This window comes from Rhinopithecus bieti, unplaced genomic scaffold (genome assembly GCF_001698545.2).
Source record: "Rhinopithecus bieti isolate Rb0 unplaced genomic scaffold, ASM169854v2 scaffold_14826, whole genome shotgun sequence".
In the NCBI taxonomy this organism is placed as follows: domain Eukaryota; kingdom Metazoa; phylum Chordata; class Mammalia; order Primates; family Cercopithecidae; genus Rhinopithecus; species Rhinopithecus bieti.
In genome coordinates, this window is record NW_016808328.1 from 1131399 (window position 1) to 1142920 (window position 11522).

Here is an 11522-nt window from a genome sequence, read left to right on the forward strand (position 1 = left end):
CTGGAGTGCAGTGGCATGATCTCAGCTCACTGCAACCTCGGCCTCCTGGGTTCAAGCAATTCTCGTGCCTCAGCCTCCCAAGTAGCTGAGATTACAGCCCTGTGCCATCACATTCTGCTAATTTTTGTATTTTTAGTAGAGATGAAGTTTCACCACATTGGCCAAGACTGGTCTTGAACTCCTGACCTCAGGTGTTCTGCCTGCCTCGACCTCCCAAAGTGCTGGGATTACAGGCGGGAGCCGCTGCGCCAGGGCCATGAAATACTTCTTACCTGGCGGGCAGCCTAATGGCCTAGCTGTCTAACCCATGGCTGGGGGTCCTTCACACTTGTTTATACTGGCAGACGTCCCTGTGACTCTTGTCTGATCCATGTCCAAGTTTATGCCTGTCTGACCATTGCTCTGGCACTGGGAGCCAGCCTGTGTTCCCGGCAACCCAGGGAAAACCAGGCCTGGGCTGGGCCCGGGTTCCTGAGACGGAAGGTGCAAATTCAGTACACCACCTCAATGGGAAACAAGTTCAAAGGCTTATTACTTACAGATCCTGAGCAGAGAGGGTGCAATGAGTAGGGAGGGTCATCCTCCATCCTGGGCTACATGAAGCAGGAATGAAGAGTCAGGCAAAAAGAAAGTGAGAGCTTGTGGCAATGGGAAGTATATTATATAAGGGACTAGAGTGTGGGTCAGGTTAAGTTTGAGGGCAATTATTTGAATGGTCCCTTTAAAGGAATGGGTGGGAAATGGGGAGCCCAGTTTGCCGGGAGGGAGAGATGCCTCTAAGTTCTTATCTCTGGCCACTGGCTTGGGCCATCTGAGCGTGGCATCTACTTCTAATGCCTAGGCAGCAACCTTTGCTGTGTCATCTGCCTTACACAAGGTTGGAAGCAGGGAGACTGGTCAGGAATCCTTTGGTGTAAACCATGTTATTTACTCAGCAGATGTTTATTGTGCACCTACTATGTGCTGGGGCCATGGCAGGCAGGCTCTGGGGATGTGGCTGAGAACAGGACAGAGCCCCTGGTCCTTGATAGCCTCAAGGCTGCTCCCTCCTGGAGGTCATTAGGTTCCTGTTCCGTGGTATTCTGCTGGAACCGTCAGGTCCCAGAGTGTACAGGAGCCTCCCCTCCTGGTGCAGGGTCTTCTCTCATGGCCCAAGGGCTGCAGTACAGCCAGTCGGTGGCTCCTGGTTCCTCAAACTCAGTGAGCATCTGCCTGCCCTTCGTGCTGCCCCTCAGCTTGGGATGGCCTGAGTCAGACCAGCCAGGAGCTACAGGCTTCATGACCCCTTTCTTTCCCCCAGGGAGGCCCCGTCTGGCCCCTCCCCAGAATGTGACGCTGCTCTCCCGGAACTTCAGCGTGTACCTGACGTGGCTCCCAGGGCTTGGCAACCCCCAGGATGTGACCTATTTTGTGGCCTATCAGAGGTAGAGGGGACTCTCTTGGCTGGTGGATGGGAAGACTGAGGGGGCGGGTGGGGGCTGGAGGGGCTTCCCTGGGACAGCTGCAGCCAGTGTAGGCAGCATTGGCTAGCTCTCCGGGCCCCACGGGAGATGGCATGTGGTCGGCATTTGGAGAGGGGCTTTTGATAAAGGTCTGGAGGTGGGGAAGATGTTGAATGAAGAGCAGCATACAGGTGACCAGTCTGCCGGGGCGGGAGTAAGTCTTGGAGGAAAGTTGGTGTAGGGCATGGATGGAGCTGTGGGGGCCAGCGGATGAAATTCTCAAGTGGCTGAATGAGGTGCTTGGAGCTGTCCCAGCTGATCAGTGAGGCAACGAGATACACGGCAGAGGAGCTGTTACCTGGGCAATTAGGCATCCCTGAATGATCACACTTTCTCTCTCTCTCTTTTTTTTTTTTTTTTTTTTTGAGCCAGAGTCTTGCTCTGTCACCCAGGCTGGAGTGCAGTGGCTTGATCTCAGCTCACTGCAACCTCTGCCTCCTGGGTTCAAGTGATTCTCCTGCCTCAGCCTCCAGAGTAGCTGGGATTACAGATGTGCGACACCACACCTGGCTAATTTTTGTAATTTTAGTAGAGACGGGGTTTCACCATGTTGGCCAGGCTCGTCTCGAACTCCTGAGCTCAGGCGATCCACCCACCTCAGCCTCCCTAAGTGCTGGGATTACAGGCGTGAGCCACCACGCCCGGCCAAATGGTCACACTTTTCCCGATGGGATCATTCTCAATTTGGAAGCCCAGGCAGCCACGGCGAATCCAGAGAAATCTGACAATGGAAGCAGATCCACCATCTTCGAACATAGATGGGAATCGTTCGAAGTTCTTTAGCAGGACAGTGAGATGATAGAAGCAGAAGCTCAGGAGGACTCTCCTGGAGTTGGTGAGGAGGGGAAAAAGCAGGGAGGAGAGGAGACCACCGTGTCCTCAGGACCCATCCTGTGCCAGGCCAAAGGCTAAGGGCCCTATGTGAATATTTCACTTCCTTCTCCCAATGTGACCAGGCAGGCTCTGTGTTTTCCTCATTCTAGAGGTGAGGGGATTGAGCTCAGAGGGTGCTGTGTCTTGTCTGAGGAAGGACGTCATGGAGCCAGAAGGGGAACTCAGGTCTGACTCCAACACTTGTGCCCTTCCTCTCCCATCACATTGTCCCTCCGTGTGTGGAATCCACATGTGAGTGATAGGGGCCTGGCTTGGGCGGGGACAGACTGCAAGAGAGCTTTCAAAAGCTAGAGCACTATCAGGTGGCAGAAAGCAGATAATATTTACTGTGTGGCTGGCACTGTGTCACACATGTAGTGAATTTAATCTCACAACAGCTCTGTGAGGACAAGTTCAGTACGTCGCTTTACAGAGGAGGAGACTGAAGCGCCAATGGTGTATTTTGCTCAAAGTCACACAGCTGGGTGTAGTATGGCTGGAATAAATTTATTAAGGAGTTGAAAGTCTATCCTCTAGGACCAAGCATGGTGGCTTACGCCTGTAATCCCAGCACTTTGGGAGGACAAGGTAGGTGGGCAGATTGCTTGAGTCCAGGAGTTCGAGACCAGCCTGGGTAATATGACGAAACCCTGTCTCTACAGAAAAAATATAAAAAATTAGTGAGGTGTAGTGGTGTGTGCCTGTGTTCCCAGCTACTTGGGAGGCTGAGGTGGGGAGGATCACTTGAGCCCAGGAGATGGAGGTTGCAGTGAGCTGAGATCACACCACTGCACTCCAACCTGGGCAACAGAACACGATCCTAAAAAGAAAGAAAATCTATCCTCTGGACTTCTACGATATTTTCATCTCTTTCATACTTTTAAACAACTGTGAGGGTTGTAAAATAGTGATATTCTGATTACATAATTTTTTCATTTGTTAGTTGGAATTATTTTATAAAGAGATGTATCCTCTCATCTGGTATTTGATATCCAGTCATACTATTCAAATAGGCAAGAGAAGATAAATGCTTGATTTTTTTCCTTTATCAATTTTTAAGATAATGAAGTGGTTCCTTATCATCTCCCAAAGGTGATCGCTAGTTTATTATTATCATTATGAACTCAAGCATTTAAATATATTTGGTGGTTTCAGTCTATTGCGACGTACTGTGGTCATTGAAGCTTGAAGTGCCCTATCTTTGCGCAGTGGGAGTCTCATCAAGCTTGCTCCTGAGTCCTTTTAACTTGACCCTCGGTCAAGTTAAATCTTTCCAGATTTAACAAATATCTTCCCAGGTGTCTGTTATGACAAGATGTTTCAGGTCCCTCTGGTACAACTCCTGACCTAAAACCTGCAGTCGGCCATTTTTCCATTTAGTAAGAAATGGTTATAAAGACTATAATCTGCATGCTAGCTATGCTGATCACCACTTAGCTATTGCTGTTGGTCTTTTCAGAGAACAGAGTGATGTGTGCATACCACATAGACACACACATATACATACTTTTTTTTTTTTTTTTTTGAGATGGAGCTTCACTCTGTCACCCAGGCTGAAGTGCAGTGGCATGATCTCGGCTCACCACAACCTCTGCCTCCTGGGTTCAAGAGATTATCCTGCCTCAGCCTACTAAGTAGTTGAGATCACAGGTGCCCAGCACCACACCCGGCTAATTTTTATATTTTTAGTAGAGACGGGGTTTAACTATGTTTGCCAGGCTGGTCTCGAACACCTGACCTCAAGTGATCTGCCCTCCTCGGCCTCCCAAAATGCTGGGATTACAGGCATGAGCCAATGCACCCGGCATACATGTACATATTTTTTTTAAGATAAAATGCCTAATGAGTTTATACTGGTGCTTCCCATCTAAATTTAGTTCCTTAGGATTTTTATCTGACTTTTATGTTACATCTGTATTTTCTTTCTTTCACATTGAGAATTCTGTTTCTCAAGGACAGGGGAGATGATAGAACTAGAATGACCCATAATTACTCATTTTCTTTGTCCCAAAACATATATACTTGCCTCTTAATAGTTTCTTGCTCTTTTTGTCCAAAGGGTTTGTGAGGGTTAATATTAGGTGTCAACTCAATTGGATTGAAGGATGCCTAGATGGCTGTTAAAGTTTTGTTTCTGGGTGTGTCTGTGAGGGTGTTGCCAGAGGAGACTGACATTTGAGTCAGTGGACTGGGAATGGAAGACCCACCCTCGCTCAGTGTGGGCACAACCCAACTGGCTGCCAGTCTGGCTGGAAAGCAGGTGGAAGGTGGTGGGATAGCTTCACTTGGTGGGTCTTCCAATTTCCTTCCTTCTCCCATGCTGGATGCTTCCTTCTGTTCCTCCTGCCCTTGACCATCACACTCCGGGTTCTTTGGCCTTTAGACTCTTGGACTTAAGTCAGTGGTTTGCTGGGGGTTCTCGGGCATTTGGTCACAGACTGAAGGCTGCACCGTCAACTTTCCTGGTTTTGAGGGTTTCAGATTCGGACTGAGTCACTTTGACTTCTTTCTTTCCCACCTTGCTGATGGCCTATCGTGGGACTTCGCCTTGTGATCGGGTGAGCCAATTCTCCTTAATAAACTCCCTTTCATATACACATATAACCTATTAGTTCTGTTCAGAACTTCTGGAGAGCCCTGACTAATAAACGGTTGTTGCTTCTTCTTTAAAATCTAGTCATTTTATTTGGCTGTGTGTTGGTATTGCTCATTCATTCCGAGTTGATATTTTTAGGTACTCAATATTCTCGCTTAATACATAGTTCCAAGTCATTTTTATTTTAGGAAAGTTTTCTTAAATTATAGTTTTAGTATTTGTTCTATTCTCTTCTTTTATTTTCTTCTTTAGGGACTCATATCATTTGTATGTTACATCTTGTTTTTCTGTGTTCAGTATTTGTCTTTTGGGCACAGTGACTCACACCTATAACTCCAAGACTTCGTGAGGCATAGGTAGGAGGATCGCTTGAGCCCAGGAGTTGGAGACCAGCCTGGGCAACATGGTGAGACCTCGTCTAAAATTAAAGAAAAAGGAGAGAATATTTGTCTTTTTCTTTCACATGTCTTTTACCTGTCTGTCTATCTACTATTCTGCTCTCTAAATGAAATAGGTTTCACTCTTGTTTTTTTAAAAAGTGTGTGCTTTCATGTGTGAGATTATTCAACATCTCATTTGTAACCTTCCTCTTGGTTACGTTTATTTTTTCCTGAAACTCTAGTCTGCCTTTAGCTGACATGTTTGTAACTAAGAATACACATTTCTTATTATAGCCTGCCTTGCTGAATTAATTCCAATTTTCTTTTAAAACCAACATTATTGAGTTAAAATATATATAGAATAAAATGTTCCCATTTTAAAGTATACAGTTTGATGAGTTTTGACAAAAGTATGCATCCACATACCCAACCACCACAATCAAGATGTAAGACATCTCTATCACCCCAGAAAGTTCCCTCATCCACTTTGCATTCAGGCCTCCTCTAGATCTAGGCAACCTGCTTTCTGCTTTCTGACACTGTGGATTAAACTTTGCATGTTCCAGAATTTCATATAAATGGATGCGTATAGTATGTACTCTTTTGTGTCTGGCTCCTTTCCCTCAGCATAATGTTTCTGAAATTCACCCATATTGCTACATGTATTCGTAGTTAAGTCCTTTTTATTGCTGAGTAGTAATGCCACTGTATGACTATGTATGACATTTGTTCATCCATTTTCCCGTCAGTGGATATTTGGATTGCTTCCAGTTCTGGGCAGGTATTCATTTGCTAGGGCTGCTATATGCTTGCTCTCTAGAATCCCAAAATGTGTGTCCTTCTCATATGCAAAATACATTCACCCCATTCCAACAGCACCAAAACTGTTTTTTATTTTTGTTTTTTATTTTATTTTATTTTATTTATTTTTTTTTTTTTGAGACAGAGTTTTGCTCTTGTTGCCCAAGCTGGAGTGCAATGGCATGATCTCGGCTCACTGCAACCTCCACCTCCCTGGTTCAAGAGATTCTCCTGCCTCAGCCTCCTGAGTAGCTGGGATTACAGGCATGCCCCACCACACCTGGCTAATTTTTTATATTTTTAGTAGAAATGGGGTTTCACCATGTTGGCCAGGCTGATCTCAAACTCCTGATCTCAGGTGATCCACCCGCCTTGGTCTCCCAAAGTGCTGGGATTACAGGCGTGAGCCACCGCACCTGGCTAGCCCCAAGACTCTTGACCTATTTCAGCATCTACTCTAAGTCCAAAGTCTCATCTAAATCAGATATGGGTGTGACTGGAGGTGTTACTCATCCTGAGGCCAAATTCCTCTCTACCTATGGACCTGTGAAACCAGACAAGTTATGTGCTTTGAAAGTAAAGTGATGGGACAGGCATGGGGTAGACTTCCCCATTCCAAAAGAGAAAAATAGGAAAGAAGGAAAGAGTGACAGGTCCCAAGCAAGTCTAAAACCTCGCAGGGCAAATTCCATTAGATTTTAAGTTTCAAGAACAGCCCTCTTTGGCTCAGTGCTCTGCCCTCTGAGCCCACTGGGTGGCAGCCCCATCCCCTTTGCCCTGGGTGGTAACCTTACCTGCTGAAACTGCGGAGGGGACAGTGTTGCCTCCAGGTCTTTGGTGGTAGTGACAACCCTGCTGATCTCTGAATCATCTTCCAGGTAATTTTTCCCTATTCTTGAAGGATATTGTGTGTTCACAGCCAAATAGCTCCAGTTCTTGTCCCTTCCTGTAGAATCCCAGAAGTCCGACAGCCTTCCTTCATTCTGTCCCATCTCCGTCCCCTTTAGTCAAAGCTGGCAGTGCCTCTGCTGGTATAATCCCATCAGGATTTCTAATTTCTGCTTAAATGGCTGATTAAGTCTATGAGTTGCACCTCTGATCTCTGTCAAAAGGTTGTTCTAGCCACAACCTTAGTATCCTCCCCAGAACATACTTTCTCATTTTTTTTTTTCAATGTGGATAGGCTGAAAATTTTCCAAAGCTTCAAGTTCTAGTTCCTTTTTGCTTACCAATTCCTTTCATATATCTCTTCTCTCACATTTTACTATAAGCGGTAAGAATAAACTAGGTTGTACCATCAGCATTTTGTTTAGAAATCTCTTCAGCTAAGCATCCAAGTTTATGTCTTTTAAATTCTCTTTTTGCTGTTTATTTTATATTCTAATTTTTGAGATGGCTAGCCAATGATCTTTTAACTTCTAATTTCTGCAAAACACTAGAAGGCAATTCAAGCAGTTCTCTTCCACTTTATAACAAGGATCACCTTTCCTCCAGTTTCCAATAACCCATTCCTCTTTTCCACCTGAGACCTCACCAGAATCACTTTTAATGTCTATATTCCTACCGATAGTCTTTTTAAGGCAATGTAGGCTTTCTCTAACATGCACTTCAAACTTCTTCTAGATTCTACCCATTATGCAATTCCAAAGCCACTTCCACATTTTTAGGCATTTGTTACATCAACACCTCATTTCTGGTGCCCAAATCTGCATTGGTTCGCTAGGGTTGCCATAACAAAGTACTGCGGTCTGGGTAAACAACAGATTTTTATATTCTCAAAATTCTGGAGTTTGGAAGTCCAAGGTCAAGGCATTGCTAGGTTTAGTTTCTCCTGAAGCCTCTCTCCTTGACTAGCAGATGGCCGCCTTCTTGCTGTGTCCTCACATGGCTTTTTCTCTGTGTGTGTTCACTCTGGTGTCTCTTCCTCTTCCTATAAGGACACCAGCCCTACTGGATTAGGGACCCAGCCTTACTACTTAATTTAACCATAATTACCTCTTTAAAGATCTTTTCTCAAAATACAGTACCATTGGAGATGAGGGCTTCAACATGTGAATTTTGGGGGAACTCAATTCGTCCATAATAGGGCTATCATGAATTAAGCTGCTGTGAATATTCATGTACAAGTCTTTGTGTGGATATGTTTTCATTTCTCTTAGATAAAGATCTAGGAGTATCAACCTGGGCAGCAAAGTGAGACCTCACCTTTACAAAAAATTTTCAAAATTAGCCAGGCATGGTGGTGTACACGTGTAGCCCTGGCATCTCAGGAGGCTGAGGTGGGTGGATCCTTTGAGCCCCAGGAGTTTTAGACTGCAGTGAGCTTTGATTGTGCCACTGCACCCCAGCCTGGGTGACAGAGTGAGACTCTGTCTCTAAAGAAAGAGAGAGAGAGGAGGAAAGAAGAAAGAGAGGGAGGGAGGGAGGGAGGGAGAAGGAAAATGGATCTAGGAGTAGGATTTAGGAGATTAGGTAATGAATGTGTACTATTACAGGGACCTGTGGAGCTGTTTCCAAAGTGACTGTACCATCATTCATTGCCACCAACAATACATGAGAGTTCTAGTTACTCCGTGTGCTTGTTAACACTTAGTATTATCAGTCTTTTTCATTTTAACCATTCTAGTGAGTATGTAGTAGTATTTTATTATGGCTTTAATTTATAACTCCCTAATGATGAATGATGTTGAACATCTTTTCATGTGCTTATTGGCTATTTATATATGTTTTGTGAAGTTACTATTCAAATATTTTGTCCATTTTTTATTAGGTCACTTGTTTTCTTATTATTGAGTTATCTATTAATATAAATCCTTTATCGGTGTATGTATTGTGATTTTTTTTCCCCAGTGACTGGCCTTTTCATTTTCTTTAGGCTTTTTTGGTGGGTTTTTTTTTCTTTTTGGAAGAGAAAAATATTTTAATTTGACAAAATCCAGTTTATCAGGTGATGTAGACAGAATTACACCCTACCCCACAAATTCATGTGTTGAAGCCCTAACCTCTAAGTGACTGTTTGGAGATGAGTCTTTAAGGAGGTAATTAAAGTAAAATGAGATCATAAGGGTAGGCCCTAATCTAATAGGACTGGTGTCTTTATAAGAAGAGGAAGACACCAGGAATGCACACACACAGAAGAACGGCCATGTGAGAACAGAGCAAGGAGATGGCTATGTGAGGACAGAGCCAGAAGACAGCCATCTGCAAGCCAAGGAGAGGGGTCTCAGTAGAAACCATACCTGCTGATGCCTTGATCTTGGACTTCAAGCCTCCAGATTTCTGTTGCTGAAGCCACCCTGCCTCTAGTGTTTTACCATGGCAGCCCTCGCCGGCTAATATATTAGATTTTTTTCCTTCAACAGTTAACGCTTTTGGTGGCCTAAGGAATATTCACCTGACCCAGGGTAAAGATTTTTCTTCTATGCTTTCTTCTGGAAGTTTTATAATTTTAGCTTTTATATATGTTTTTAACTTTCCTTCTTGCCTTCTGTTTCTTTTAAGGCATCATCTATTGTGTTAATTTGTTCTTGTATTCTTTCTGATTTATTCTTCACTTCTGAAATGAGTGTTGCTTTTGTGAAACATATATAATTCTTTTCTGTGTCTGAGTTTTGCTAATTAGGTTTTACGCTGTTCTTTCATGTCCTGTATCACTTTTTACTGTCTTTTAGCCCATTTTGAAGTATGAGGGTTCCAGTTTTGATCTGTTCATGGATATGTTTTTGTGACATGTTTCCTCTGGCTTCTTATCATTTATTGCTTAGCTTATTAATTTCTATTCTTTCTTATTTTCTATTATAAATATTTAAAACTATAGTTTTCCTCTAAGTATTACTTAGCTGTATTATATGTTTTTATTTGTATTATTTGGTGATCATTCACTTTCAGCTATTTATTAATCTCCATTATAATTCTTTCTTTCTTCTATGAGTTTTTTAAAAAATATTTTTAAGGCCAGATCTGGTGACTCACATCTGTGATCCTAGCACTTAGGGAGGGTAAGGTGGGAGGATTGCTTGAGGTCAGAAGTTTGAGACCAACCTAGGCAACAAAGTGAGACCCCATCTCTACAGAACATTTTTAAATATTAGCTGGGCCAGGCGTGGTGGCTCATCCCAGCACCGGTAATACCAGCACTTTGGGAGGCCGAGGCAGATGGATCACCTGAGGTCAGGAGTTCAAGACCCGCCTAGGCAACATGGTAAAACCCCATCTCTACTAAAATACAAAAATTGGCCAGGTGCGGTGGCTCAAGCCTGTAATCCCAGCATTTTGGGAGGCCGAGACGGGCGGATCACGAGGTCAGGAGATCGAGACCATCCTGGCTAACACAGTGAAACCCCGTCTCTACTACAAAATACAAAAAAACTAGCCAGGCGAGGTGGCGGGCGCCTGTAGTCCCAGCTACTCGGGAGGCTGAGGCAGGAGAATGGCGTGAACCCGGGAGGCGGAGCTTGTAGTGAGCCGAGATCCGGCCACTGCACTCTAGCCTGAGCGACAGAGTGAGACTCTGTCTCCAGAAAGAAAAAAAAAAATTAGCCAGGTGTGGTGATAGCTGCCTATAATCCCAGCTACTTGGGAGACTGAGGCAGGAGAATTCCTTGAACCCAGGAGGAGGAGTTTGCAGTGAGCCGAGATTGCACCACTGCACTCCAGCCTGCGTGACATAGTGAGACTCTGTCTCAAAAAAGAAAAGAAAAGAAAATTAGCCGGGTGTAACGGCATGTACCTGTGGTCCCAGTGACTCAGAGGCTGAGGCAGGATGATCACCTGAGCCCAGGAGTAGAGGCTGCAGTGAGCTATGTTTGTGCCACTGCACTCCAGCCTGTGCAACAGAGCAAGACCCTGTCTCAAAATATATATATATTTTTACATTTCCAAACTTCCCTTAGTTCTCTTTTTGTTATTAACTTTTAACTGGATTTTTTGCAGTCAGAGGAAATACTTTATGAGATACCTATTCTTTAAAATTTCTTAAGAATTGCTTTGGCCGGGCGCGGTGGCTCAAGCCTGTAATCCCAGCACTTTGGGAGGCCGAGATGGGCGGATCATGAGGTCAGGAGATCGAGACCATCCTGGCTAATACTGTGAAACCCCGTCTCTACTAAAAGTATAAAAAACTAGCCGGGCGAGGTGGTGGGTGCCTGTAGTCCCAGCTACTCGGGAGGCTGAGGCAGGAGAATGGCGTAACCCCGGGCGGCGGAGCTTGCAGTGAGCTGAGATCCGGCCACTGCACCCCAGCCTGGGCGACAGAGCGAGACTCCGTCTCAAAAAAAAAAAAAGAATTGCTTTGTGTTAATATTTTGTTAATAGTTCACATGTGACCAGGCGCGGTGGCTCAAGCCTGTAATCCCAGCACTTTGGGAGGCC

General features: G+C 44.7%; 1 protein-coding gene across 3 annotated transcripts in view; it reads left to right on the plus strand.

Moving 5' to 3' along the window:
• IFNLR1 (interferon lambda receptor 1) overlaps window positions 1-11522 on the plus strand; it is a 55479-nt gene that overhangs the window by 5161 nt on the left and 38796 nt on the right. For 2 of the 3 annotated variants that reach the window (XM_017886571.1, XM_017886570.1), the window contains exon 2: window positions 1301-1424. In XM_017886571.1, coding sequence (XP_017742060.1) covers window positions 1301-1424 — 124 coding nt within the window. Of the gene's footprint in view, window positions 1-1300; window positions 1425-11522 lie in introns of those variants that run through there. The other variant, XM_017886572.1, reaches the window with a different exon arrangement.